Raw genomic sequence first — 14,199 nt, forward strand, 5'->3', positions numbered from 1 at the left:
TATGAGTTGGTCGTTTGCCTTTACAACTCCACAGTCATGGCCATCACGGACATAACTCTTCAGGACCAAAATAATGAATGTTTCTATTTGTTTTTTATATGGTATACTTGTCCTGTTATGTTATGTAAAAATAAATCTTTGAAACACTATGTGGTTTTGTGATCTTTGTTAAACGTTCACAAAAAATGACAGGACTATGACTCGCTCTCTATATTCTAATTTGCTAAATGGTGGGTGTTAAGAGTCATATGTAAGAAATAGTTGACCCTTTTTACAATATCTTAATTTTTAAACAGGACGGATAATGTTACCTATAGGTATACCATTTTCGAAATTTAGGCTCCAGACAATTAAACCTTTGCTAAATTGATAAAGCATTTAACTAGTTTTTCACCTGTGAACCTTTCTCAATCATATACATTTTATCTAATGTAATCTGTTTGTAATTTCAAAATTACATGTTGTGGTTTTAAATTTCTGGCCGTTTTAGTTTACTTCACCAAAGTTTTTGGACATTTTCAAGACCGTCACAGCAATGTAGGCCGGTTTGGATTCTGACACATCGACACCCGGCGCCTCCGCTGCCACTGTGCGCTCAGTGTGTGGCTGCATGCATTTCTGTCCAGCCGCACGCTCCTGTCCCGAGTGCCGGCGGCAGCACAGACTGTTGATGCAAGAGACTTCTGTCAGTTTCTCACATCACACACGCAAGAGTGCCCGTGCCGATATGATGAAGTTGTGTGAAACCTAACTTTAATAACTTAAGAATCACAAAGCAAAGTGAAGAAATACTCAGCCACATTTTAGACCGGTTATGCAATTAATCTGTAGCCTACATCACTAATTTAGCCACAAATTTATTTTTGAAAAATATACAATTCAAAAAAACAATTATACATACTTTTCGTATGAACATTTTTCAAACAAGAAAATAACATATCTTAAGTCAAAGCTGGATACTAAATGCCAGGGTGGCAACATTAATCATGACCCACCCACAAACTAACACCCACTCGGAAAAGTGATAGAAAACAAATGCAAAAATGGGTGTAAATTTGTGAAAAGAGACATCAAGGTCTAAATGTGCTAAACTAGCACATACCAAAATAAGGTGAAATAACAGCAAGACAATTCAGAATGTGAAAAGTCTCCCAAGGCAAAAAACGTGTCACTAGAAATGTAAAAAAGGTTGCCTTTAATTTTTACAAAAATGCATGGTGAGGCCCGAAACATGAAGGCACAGTTGGCCATAGCTCATTAGTAGGTACTGCCAAACTGACAAGATTACCAGTATAGTCACCCAGGACCATGGAACACTTGACAGACTTTCCTCTTGCAACAGAAATAAAACTAAAACTTAGTGTTACGAAATACGTAACATTGTAAAGGTTTAACAAACAGATATTATGACACATGTATATGTGTGACAGTCTGAAACGTGTATGATATGTATAGCATAAGCTGAAGAACCTTTTTTGTTAAAGGGACAAGGAATGGTGATACTCCCATGACCATTATGAATCAAATAAGCATTTAATGGGTGAGGCCATCTCTCACGAGTCTACCGCATCAACACACAGGACAAGAGCGTGCATCTGCATGTATTTTTATGCAGCCGCACACTACGGGCCTGAGTGCCGTGGGTAGCGTCGGGTGTTGGTAAGGGAGAGTTGGGCCAGATTCTCGTATCCCACACGCCAGTGTGAAACTGGCCTCACCCATTAAATGCTTATTCGGGTCATAATGTTAATGGGAGTATCCCCATTCCTTGTCCCAAAAAATAAGTAGCAAACAGCTTATGGTCTACATATAATACACGTTTCATACTGTCATCCATATACATGTGTTGTCATATGTTTTGAAGATATTTTAAATTGTTAGCTAAAAGTTTTCAATTCAAAACACTTTCTAGTTTTAGGGCACAATTCAAACACCATTTTGTACCGGACATATAACCTAGTCAACATTGGTAGTAAAGGGAATTTGTCACCCACTTTTCCGCCTATAAGCTGCGGCCCCTGCCATCAGCAGCTTATCTCTAGCATTCTGTAATGCTGGAGATAAGCCCCTGATGTATCCTGAAAGATGCGAAAAAGAGGTTAGATTATACTCACGCAGGGGCGGTCCTGGTGCTGTCCGGGTCCGATGGGCGTCGCAGTCCAGGGCCTCCCATCTTCATACGATGATGTCCTCTTACTTGCTTATGGCGCAGCTCCTGCGCAGGCGTAATGATTTGCCCTGTTGAGGGCAGAGCAAAGTACGGCAGTGCGCAGGCGGAGGCAAAGGTCAGAGAGGCCCAGCACCTGCGCAATGCAGTACTTGGCTCTGCTCTCAACAGGGCAGAGTATGCCTGCGCCAGAGCGGCGACATGAATACAATAAGAGGACGTCATCGTCTGAAGATGGTAGGCAACGTACCGGCCCGCATCGCCCATGGAACTGGACCGCCCCTGGGTGAGTATAATCTAACGTCTTTTTATACTCTTGGAGGTTACATCGGGGGCTTATCTACAGCATTACAGAATGCATTACAGAATGCTGGAGATAAGCCCCTGATGCCGGGTGGCACAGTTTCTCTTAAAAAAAAAAAAAGGGGTCACAGATTCCCTTTAAGCCAAGCAAATGTTTTTAATTTTGTGCAAACTTTAGTTTAGGTTCTGGTAAGTGGGAGGTGAGGCTTCACAATGAGAAGGGCTAATGGAGGACGGGTAATCCAAATTAGCAAGGTTGGGCATCAAGTCGGGTTGTGAAATAGAGGCAGGAGCCAAGGGGTAGTTTCTAGAATGTAATAATTGGGAATTTGTTAGGACAGAACTCTGATTCCCGGAATCGTGAGGCGCATGTACAGCTGAAGAATATGAACCACGGAACGATGAAGAATGTGAAGGTGGAAAAGAGGAAGAATGTTGAGATTGGAAAGAGGAAGTATGGGGTAAAGGGAAAGAGGAAGTATGGGGTAAAGGGAAAGAGGAAGCATGAGGTGAAGGGAAAGAGGAAGACTGTTGAGGTTGATAACTGTTTAGAGGATGTTGACTTGTGGTCATGTCAGAGTTACGTTGTCGTAGTGCTAGAGCTTCTATGGCGTTACAAATTTCACTACCATTTATTTCATTTGTGCTTTTTTGAAACATAGAGACCACATTACAGACAACTGAGGCACAAGACCATTGGTTGACTGATGGAACTTTTCTAAGCCCTGAAGCAACGGAGGCTCCAAAGTGGTCCCAATTATCGGGGGACTCCATACTATTTAGAAAGCGCATTGCTTGTTGGGTAACTGCACGGGCTTCCTGATTTTGATTAGCATTATCATTACGTGCTTGACTGTGCCGAAATGGTTGCCTCCGATTTTTCGGCCTCCCATTTCTGTCCTGTCTTTCTCCGGTTTGTAGCTGTAGGAAAAAAAATGGAGACACAAAGCGCAAAATAGGGTCTTATCCTTTAGATAACCAAGAGAGCTTTCTTAGAATTGCTCACCTGATCTTGTTGAATGAAGAGCATGTAGCGATTTCGGCTGCTGCAGATCCACAAGCCGATCAACGGCCGTATGACAATATAAACTGTGCAGGAGGTGTGGGTTAAATCCGCGCTGCCTTATGATGAAGTTCCAAGGATAATAAATTTAAAAGGTGGTTTATTCAACGCGTTTCAAGGTCAGTGCGACCTCTTCTTCAGGAATTGATGTTGTATGTGGAAATTCCTGAAGAAGAGGTCGCACTGACCTTGAAACGCGTTGAATAAACCACCTTTTAAATTTATTATCCTTGGAACTTCATCATAAGGCAGCGCGGATTTAACCCACACCTCCTGCACAGTTTTTATTTTCTCCGGTTTGTGACATGCCAGTTGCTGAGCTCCCTATTCCAGGTTGGGGCACACTTGCCGAGGGATCTGCTGAATCATGCTGCACATCTTCGCATGATGTCAATAGAGCATCTTCTGTCGCTGAGCTCTGTTCTTGTGTGTCTTCTTCATGCTGTGGTGCTGCAATGTTTCCTTCAGTCCTGTACCAATCAAAATGTTTAAACCTCTGGATGTTGACATTTAACACACAATCGGCCAAACATATTTCACAGCACTTTCACTCCCACAAAATAAATTTAAGACACAAATGGTGAAGAGTACACTACTAGTGTTGAGCATTCCGATACCGCAAGTATCGGGTATCGGCCGATATTCGTGGTATCGGAAGTGCAATAACGATTTCCGATATTTTTGTGATATCGGAATTCGGAATTGGAGTTTCCCAGTGTATGGTTCCCAGGGTCTGGAGGAGAGGAGACTCTCCTTCAGGCCCTGGGATCCATATTCCTGTAAAAAATAAAGACCAAAAAAAAAATAGGGATATACTCACCCCTCCAGAGGACCCTGGACCTTAGCGGTCTAACCGGCAGCCTCCGTTCCTAAGAATGCAGTGTGTAGGACCTGCGATGACGTCGCGGCTTGTGATTGGTCTTGAGAGCGGTCACATGAGCTGGCACGCGACCAATCACAATCCGCGATGTCATAGAAGGTCCTTAACTTTGCATTCTTAGGAATGGAGGCATACGCTTGCAGCGGTGAGGTCCAGGGGCAGTCCGAGGGTGAGTATATCCCTATTTTTAATTAGGATTCTTGATTTTTAACATGAATCTGGATCAGGAATATGGATCAGCAGCGTCTTCAAATATTTGAACTAGGTTTTGTTACGGATAAATTTGAAACCAACTTACATTCGTAGATCACGTGTGTTGAGCAGAAACTGCAGATCATTATAATATGAGCACTTTCTCTTTTTGGGCGAAGACCCACTTTGCTCCTGTTCTAGTGCACTTTTTTTGAATCTATCCCGGACAGATCGCCATCTTGTTTTCACATTTTTAACTTTAAATTTGAGAAAAAAATAAAAAATGTTAATTGGTTTTCCTTTACACGGTTAATTATCTGTATACATCCAATTTACTTACGTATTTCCGTCTGTCTTTGTGGGGGCATTCCTGTAATTTCAGGATAGAGCTCTTCCAGAACTTTCGCCCAGGCCTCATCCCGTAGAACCCGATTGTGGTACTCTTCACTTGTGGGATCCCACAAGACGGGTCTGTTATGAACCTAGAGTAATCCCAATTAAAGTGTTATTTCTTGTTTAATTCGGACACATAAGAAGTGGATCTCTTCTTAAATTTCGCAATTTAATGTTTACTAAAAAGGACTGTATATACTCGAGTATAAGCCGACCCAAGTATAAGCTGACCCCCCTAATTTTGTCACCAAAAAATGGGCTAACTTATTAACTTGAGTATAAGCAGAGGGTGGAAAATGCAGCAGCTACCGGTGAATTTTAGATAAAAAAACAAAAGATGCTCCATACCGGTCATAATTGACCCATAGCTGTGCCATATAGTGCTCGGCACCATTCATTATTGGCCCATAGATGTACCATAGAAACCTGTGCCATTGCTGCTGCTGCTGCAATCCCAATAAATGACATACTCACCTCTCTTGCTTGCAGCTCCTCATCGTCCCGTCCCGGCGTCTCTCTGCACTGAGTGATCAGGCAGAGGGCGGCGCGCACACTATATGCGTCAGCGCGCCCTCTGACCTGCACAGTCAGTGCGGAGAGACGCCGGGAAGATGGAGCGGCGCACGGCGTGTGGAACGCGGACAGGTAAATATGTAATACTTACCTGCTCCCGGCGTCCCGCTCCTTCCCCCGGTCAGCTTGTCTGCGCTGCCGCAGCCTCTTCCTCTGTCAGCGGTCACCGTTACCGCTCATTAGATAAATGAATATGCGGCTACACCCCTATGGGAGTGGAGGCCATCTTAATTTCTTGAATGAGCGGTCCCACATGACCGCTAAACAGGGGAAGAGCTGCGGCACACGGAGACCGTGGGACTGCAGGGACAGCGCCAGCAGCCCCGGCAGCAGGTAAGTATGCCTCAGCGCCCTCTCCCCCTCACCGGCCGACCCTGCCGCCGTCCGTGACTCGAGTCTAAGCCGAGAGGGGCACTTTCATCCCCAAAATTTGGGCAGGAAATCTCGGATTAGACTCGAGCATATACGGTAAATATGCTTACACAAAAAAAAACATTAACCAAAGTTCAAAGATGTTGACATGACATAACCTTACCAGCAATATCAGTCGTTGCACATTAATGGACATCCTTTCAAATGATGCCATCTTGTCTTTGGCTCAACAAACCAGATGTTTTGCCTGTTAATAAATAACAAATAAGTCAAATTACTCAATTGTAAGCAAACCCAACTAAATTTTGGCTATGGAAATAACTTTTTGGTCGGATTATAAGCAGATACGTATTGTAATGCGTCAAACCAATTTGTAACATTCAAAATGTCCCAACATTTTATTGAGCTTAAATGGTGGGCCTTGAAAAAAATTATGTGTAAGCGGTGTCACAGGGTCGCTGCTGGAGGAGACAAGAGTGTGGGATGAGGGGGTGTCTGATGTGCAGTGCACTGCTGCCGGTGTTTTGTGCTGATGTGGTGCCTGCCGCTGCTGCCTGTGATGTCCAACGCTGATATATCATCTTCGGAGATCTTGCCAACAAGATCTCCATCCGCGCATGCGCCGTCCCATGACAAACATTCCGGAGTCCAACACACAGGAGGAAAAACTGGAAATGCGTGTGGCTCTTGAGTATAAAGAAATGTAGCCAAAGTAGCACAGCAGCATCGGTAACCCCGGGCAGCAGCAGCAGACAACACGGACTGCTGAAGTGCCAGCAGCAGAGGCGGCGGGCAAACAGTACTCCCAACCTGCATCAACGGTAAGGTATATACGCATTATAAGACATACAAGCATTTGACCACAATTTTAACAAATAACAAGTGTGTATTACAATGCGTAAAACACAGAATATCTATTTGGGCCTATTCATTTAAAGGGAAGCTGTCAAGACCAACATTCTATATGAGCTAAGCCCACCGGCATCAGGGGCTTATCTCCAGCATTCCGTAATGCTGTAGATAAGGCCCTGATGTATCCTGAAAGATGAGAAAAAGAGGTTAGATTATACTCACCCAGGGGCGGTCCAATGGGTGTGGCGGTCCGTTCCGGCGTATCCCATCTGCTTACGATGATGTCCTCTTCTTGTCTTCACGCTGAAGCTCTGGTGCAGGCATAATGATATGTCCTGTTGAGAGCAGCGTGAAGTACTGCAGTGCCCAGACGCTGGGCCTCTCTGACCTTTGGTGCGTGTCCACGTTCAGGATGGCCGGCGGTATCGTCGGAGCGGCAAAGCCGCTCGGCGCAAAGCCCCGCCCCCTTCTCGGACGCGATGATGCCGGATGTGTTAACTGTACACATCCGGGATCATCGCACCCCTCGCATAGGGCCCTGTGTTATGCCTTGCGGGGACCCAGCGTCCCCGCAAGGCATACGGACATGCTGCGATCTGAAAAGACGCGCATCATGTCTGGAGTCGCAGGGAAGAGGGATGCGTTTTGCCACGCATAGTGGACACGGGATTTAATCAAATCCCTTCCACTATGCTGGAACATCTGGACTCTGCGTGTTTGACGCTGCAGCTCTGCGCAGCGTCAACCACGCAGTCTTTCCAGACCGTGGACACTCACCCTTACCGGCACCTGCGCACTGCTGTACTTTTCTCGGCCCTCAACAGGGCAAAGTATGCCTGTGCTGGAGCCGCAGCGTGAAGACAAGAACAGGACGTCATCGTATGAAGATGTGAGGCCCCGGACCGGACCACAACGGCCATCGGACGAGACAGCACCGTGACCGCCCCTGGTTGAGTATAATTTAACCTGTTTGTAATAACTTTCAGGATACATTGGGGGCTTATCTACAGCATTATAGAATGAATTTTAGCAACTGCTGTAGAGAAGGCCCTGATGTCGATGGGCTTAGCTCATACTCAAGTTTGGAACTGACATGTTCTCTTTAATTAGGACATAAAGTCACTGTTTTACTACCTCATTTTGAAACCCCAAAAAAATAAAGTCCCTCCTTTATGTGTGAGTACCTTTCTAAAAATTAGTCAATTACCAGGCCAGAGCAGTCTGCTTATCTGTCTGGTTCTAAAAAATCAGAGGTATCCCCTATCCAAAAAAAAATCGTGGGGTCCCCTGTATTTTTGCTAGCCAGCCACATGAAGCAGACTGCTGCAGCCTGGTATTTAAGGCTGGTAGGGATCCTTGCCAGCCTGATAATACCAGGGTGCAGCAGCCTGCTTATCTGGCTGGTTAGCAAAAAGACGGGGGATCCCCATTCCCAAAAAAATGGCGTGGGGTCACCCGTATTTTTGCTAGGCAGGCAGATGAAGCAGACTGCTGCAGCCTGGTATTAAAAGACTGGCAAGGCCCATGCATTTTGGCCCTCACCAGCCTCAAAATACCAGCCTGCAGCAGCCCCACAATTTGCGCATCCAAAGATGTGCCAATTGTGGAACTTTACCCGGCTCTTCCCACTCCCGTGTAGCGGTGGGATATGGGGTAATGAAGGATTAAAGTCACCTTGCTATTGTAAGTTGACATTAAGCCTTGTTAAAGGGCCACTGTCACCCCCTCCAGCCGTTATAAACTAAAAGAGCCTCCTTGTGCAGCAGTAATGCTGCAGTCTAAAACAAGGTGGCTCTTTCAGATTTTGGTTCAGTTATTACCTCAATAAAGCGTTATAAAAATTAGCCACAAATACCAGATTTTTTACCTGGAGGCGGTCCGAATCGTCCTGTATGAAGCTCCCAACTGCCGTCACTCTTCTCTTCAGAGGCGATGGTCGCCGCCCCCTTCGCGCTGTTTCTTCTTAAATCCGGCGCCTGCGCTGTGCGTGCCTGCCTGGGGCCTGCACAGTGTTCATTGTCAGTCAGCGCTCAGATGCCGGGTGCCTGACTGCGCCTGTGCCGCCACCCTGTTGCTGAATCCCCGCCCCGCACTGTGTTATTCATTATGCACAGTGCGGGGCTGGGGTTCCTGGGAAGGCGGGGGAGTTGGGGGAGCGTCTAAGCTGGGGGAGCATCTGAGCTGTGGGAGCGTCTGAGCTGGGGGAACGTCTGAGCTGGGGGAGCGTCTGAGCTGGGGAGCGTCTGAGCTGGGGAGCGTCTAAACAGCGCAGTGCGCATGCCCAGGAACCCCAGCCCCGCACTGTGCATAATGAATAAGGGTATGTTTCCACTGTCAGGATGGCCGGCGGTATCGCCGCAGCGGCGAAGCCGCTCGGCGCTAAGCCCCGCCCCCTTTCTGGGACGCGATCATGCCGGATGTGTTAACTCTTCACATCCGGGATGATCGCTCTCTCCCATAGCGCCCTGTGATATGCCTTGCGGGGACGCTGCGTCCCCGCAAGGTGTACGGACATGCTGCGATCTGAAAAGACGCGCAGCATGTCCGGAGTCGCAGGGCCGCCGCGTGCGGGTTTCCACGCATAGTGGAGACGGGATTTCATAAAATCCCCTCCACTATGCTGGAACATCTGGACGCTGCTTGTTTGACGCTGCAGCAGAGCTGCAGCGTCAAACAAGCAGCGTTTCCTGACCGTGGAAACATACCCTTACACAGTGCGGGGCGTGGATTCAGCAACAGTGTGTCGGCACTGCCCGCACAGGCGCAGTCAGGCACCCGGCATCTGAGCTGTGACTGACAATAAACGCTGCGCAATCCCCAGGCAGGCACGCACAGCGCAGGCGACGGATTTAACAAGAAACAGCGCGAAGGGGGCGGCGACCATCGCCCCTGAAGAGAAGAGTGACGGCAGTTTGGAGATTCATAGATTCATAGAGGACGCTTCGCACCGCATCCAGGTCTAAAATCTGGTATTTGTGGCAAATTTTGAAAATGCTTTATTGAGGTAATGACTGAAGCAAAAAATAAAAGAGCCACCTTGTTAGACTGCAGCATTACTGCTGCACAAGGTGGCTCTTTTAGTTTAGAACCGCTGGAGGGGGTGACAGTGGCCCTTTAATAATGGAGAGGTGTCAATAAAGACACCTATCCATTATTAAAAGTTGGTAAATGGTTTAAACAAAAACACACACAGCCAGAATACAATATTTTAATTAAATAAAACACAACACATTTTTGAGCATATTTTTATTGTACACTCAATCCTGCGAAGCCCTCGATCTCCTGTAAAAAAACATAAAAAAAAAAAACCAACAGTATAATACCTGTTCCGCCATAGTCAGACATAACGAAGGTCCCACGACTAGGGTTGAGCGAAACGGGTCGTTCATTTTCAAAAGTCGCCGACTTTTGGCAAAGTCGGGTTTCATGAAACCCGATCCGACCCCTGTGCGGGGTCGGCCATGCGGTACGCGACTTTCGCGCCAAAGTCGCATTTCAATTACGCGAAAAGCGCCATTTCTCAGCCAATGAAGGTGAACGCAGAGTGTGGGCAGCGTGATGACATAGGTCCTGGTCCCCACCATCTTAGAGAAGGGCATTGCAGTGATTGGCTTGCTTTCTGCAGCGTCACAGGGGCTATAAAGGGGCGTTCCCGCCGACCGCCATCTTACTGCTGCAGATGTGAGTGTAGGAAGAGGTTGCTGCCGCTTCTTCAGAAGCAGGGTTAGTGATAGGCAGGGTACATAAAGCTGCAAACCGCTTGTGCTGTAGCGCTTTCCACTGTCCAACACCACCTTTTGTTTGCAGGGACAGTGGAAGCTACATTTTTTTTTCCCCAGCGCTGTCGCTCATTGGGCTGCCCTAGAAGGCTCCCTGACCCTGATAGCTGCGTTGCTGTGCCTGTGTGTGTACGACGCTGTGCAAACCAATTGCTTTTTTCAAAGCACAAATCCTCTTGTTCCTTCCTTTCTGCACAGCTATCTTTTTTGTTTGTCCACACTTTTTATTTAATTTGTGCATCAGTCCACTCCTTATTGCTGCCTGCCATACCTGGCTGAGATTACTGCAGGGAGATAGTAATTGTAGGACAGTCCCTGTTTTTTTTTTTTTTTTTTTTGTGGGAGATTAAGATTGGCATTTCTGCTAGAGTGCCATCCCTGTGTGTGCCATCTCTCACTCAGTGGGCCATAGAAAGCCTATTAATTTTTTTGCTTGATTTGGGTTCTAAAGTCTCCCTGAAAAAAAATCACTACATCAATCAGTGGGAGAAAAATATTGGCCTCAGGGCTTGTGTGCCACTCCTGACTCCTGTGTGTGCCATCTCTCACTCAGTGGGCCATAGAAAGCCTTTTTTTTTAATTATTATTTGGTTTCTAAAGTCTCCCTGAAAAAAAATCACTACATCAATCAGTGGGAGAAAAATATTGGCCTCAGGGCTTGTGTGCCACTCCTGACTCCTGTGTGTGCCATCTCTCACTCAGTGGGCCATAGAAAGCCTTTTTTTTTATTATTATTATTTGGTTTCTAAAGTCTCCCTGAAAAAAAATCACTACATCAATCAGTGGGAGAAAAATATTGGCCTCAGGGCTTGTGTGCCACTCCTGACTCCTGTGTGTGCCATCTCTCACTCAGTGGGCCATAGAAAGCCTTTTTTTTAATTATTATTTGGTTTCTAAAGTCTCCCTGAAAAAAAAAAAATTCAAACAGTGGGAGATTAATATTGCCCTTTCTGCTTGTGTGCCAGTCTTGACTCCTGGGTGTGCCATCTCTTTCTCTCAAATTGTGGGCCATAGAAAGCCTATTAATTTTTTTGCTTGATTTGGGTTCTAAAATCTACCTGAAAAAAAATCACTACATCAATCAGTGGGAGAAAAATATTGGACTCAGGGCTTGTGTCCAACTCCTGACTCCTGTGTGTGACATCTCTCACTCAGTGGGCCATAGAAAGCCTATTAATTTTTTTGCTTGATTTGGGTTCTAAAATCTACCTGAAAAAAAATCACTACATCAATCAGTGGGAGAAAAATATTGGCCTCAGGGCTTGTGTGCCACTCCTGACTCCTGTGTGTGCCATCTCTCACTCAGTGGGCCATAGAAAGCCTTTTTTTTTTATTATTTGGTTTCTAAAGTCTCCCTGAAAAAAAAAAAAATTCAAACAGTGGGAGATTAATATTGCCCTTTCTGCTTGTGTGCCAGTCTTGACTCCTGGGTGTGCCATCTCTCTCTCTCAAATTGTGGGCCATAGAAAGCCTATTCATTTTTTTGCTTGATTTGGGTTCTAAAGTCTCCCTGAAAAAAAATCACTACATCAATCAGTGGGAGAAAAATATTGGCCTCAGGGCTTGTGTGCCACTCCTGACTCCTGTGTGTGATATCTCTCACTCAGTGGGCCATAGAAAGCCTATTAATTTTTTTGCTTGATTTGGGTTCTAAAATCTACCTGAAAAAAAATCACTACATCAATCAGTGGGAGAAAAATATTGGCCTCAGGGCTTGTGTGCCACTCCTGACTCGTGTGTGCCATCTCTCACTCAGTGGGCCATAGAAAGCCTATTAATTTTTTTGCTTGATTTGGGTTCTAAAATCTACCTGAAAAAAAATCACTACATCAATCAGTGGGAGAAAAATATTGGACTCAGGGCTTGTGTGCCACTCCTGACTCCTGTGTGTGACATCTCTCACTCAGTGGGCCATAGAAAGCCTATTAATTTTTTTTGCTTGATTTGGGTTCTAAAATCTACCTGAAAAAAAATCACTACATCAATCAGTGGGAGAAAAATATTGGCCTCAGGGCTTGTGTGCCACTCCTGACTCCTGTGTGTGCCATCTCTCACTCAGTGGGCCATAGAAAGCCTATTAATTTTTTTGCTTGATTTGGGTTCTAAAGTCTCCCTGAAAAAAAATCACTACATCAATCAGTGGGAGAAAAATATTGGCCTCAGGACTTGTGTGCCACTACTGACTCCTGTGTGTTTGCCATCTCTCACTCAGTGGGCCATAGAAAGCCTTTTTTTATTATTATTATTTGGTTTCTAAAGTCTCCCTGAAAAAAAAAAAAAAAAAATTCAAACAGTGGGAGATTAATATTGCCCTTTCTGCTTGTGTGCCAGTCTTGACTCCTGGGTGTGCCATCTCTTTCTCTCAAATTGTGGGCCATAGAAAGCCTATTAATTTTTTTGCTTGATTTGGGTTCTAAAATCTACCTGAAAAAAAATCACTACATCAATCAGTGGGAGAAAAATATTGGACTCAGGGCTTGTGTCCAACTCCTGACTCCTGTGTGTGACATCTCTCACTCAGTGGGCCATAGAAAGCCTATTAATTTTTTTGCTTGATTTGGGTTCTAAAATCTACCTGAAAAAAAATCACTACATCAATCAGTGGGAGAAAAATATTGGCCTCAGGGCTTGTGTGCCACTCTTGACTCCTGTGTGTGCCATCTCTCACTCAGTGGGCCATAGAAAGCCTTTTTTTTATTATTGGGTTTCTAAAGTCTCCCTGAAAAAAAAAAAATTCAAACAGTGGGAGATTAATATTGCCCTTTCTGCTTGTGTGCCAGTCTTGACTCCTGGGTGTGCCATCTCTCTCTCTCAAATTGTGGGCCATAGAAAGCCTATTCATTTTTTTGCTTGATTTGGGTTCTAAAGTCTCCCTGAAAAAAAATCACTACATCAATCAGTGGGAGAAAAATATTGGCCTCAGGGCTTGTGTGCCACTCCTGACTCCTGTGTGTGCCATCTCTCACTCAGTGGGCCATAGAAAGCCTATTAATTTTTTTGCTTGATTTGGGTTCTAAAATCTACCTGAAAAAAAATCACTACATCAATCAGTGGGAGAAAAATATTGGCCTCAGGGCTTGTGTGCCACTCCTGACTCCTGTGTGTGCCATCTCTCACTCAGTGGGCCATAGAAAGCCTATTAATTTTTTTGCTTGATTTGGGTTCTAAAATCTACCTGAAAAAAAGTCACTACATCAATCAGTGGGAGAAAAATATTGGACTCAGGACTTGTGTGCCACTCCTGACTCCTGTGTGTGTGCCATCTCTCACTCAGTGGGCCATAGAAAGCCTTTTTTTATTATTATTATTTGGTTTCTAAAGTCTCCCTGAAAAAAAAAAAAAAAAAAAATAGGTGGGAGATTAATATTGACATTTGTGCTTGAGTGACACTCCTGTGTGTGTGGCATCTCTGTGATTTGGTGCCACAGAAAACAGAGTGTGTAACATTGGGCCTGATTTTCCTTGTGGTCTCACCAACCTGTAAAGGGATATTGAAATCATACTGAAGTTATAGCTCACCGTGTAAGTTGTTTGACAGCAACAAATAAAGTTACTTTGGTTAAGTTTTTAAAACAATGAGGAAGTCTTGTGCAAGAGGTCGTGGCCGTGGACGTTCATTGTCAGC

The 14,199-nt window shown here is 45.2% G+C and overlaps 1 protein-coding gene across 1 annotated transcript in view; it reads right to left on the bottom strand.

The window, feature by feature from the left end:
• Positions 1-3,311: 3,311 nt before the first annotated feature.
• LOC143788823 (uncharacterized) overlaps positions 3,312-14,199 on the bottom strand; it is a 202,936-nt gene continuing 192,048 nt past the window's right edge. Inside the window, exons 3-7 of the mRNA XM_077278729.1 lie at positions 6,107-6,190; positions 4,946-5,087; positions 4,712-4,862; positions 3,804-4,003; positions 3,312-3,391 (exon numbers count right to left, since the gene is read on the bottom strand). Of these exons, the coding sequence (XP_077134844.1) occupies positions 3,312-3,391; positions 3,804-4,003; positions 4,712-4,862; positions 4,946-5,087; positions 6,107-6,157 (624 nt within the window). The 5' untranslated portion in view covers positions 6,158-6,190. The remainder of the gene's footprint in view (positions 3,392-3,803; positions 4,004-4,711; positions 4,863-4,945; positions 5,088-6,106; positions 6,191-14,199) is intronic.

The sequence above is a fragment of the Ranitomeya variabilis genome, chromosome 8 (genome assembly GCF_051348905.1).
Source record: "Ranitomeya variabilis isolate aRanVar5 chromosome 8, aRanVar5.hap1, whole genome shotgun sequence".
NCBI lineage: Eukaryota > Metazoa > Chordata > Amphibia > Anura > Dendrobatidae > Ranitomeya > Ranitomeya variabilis.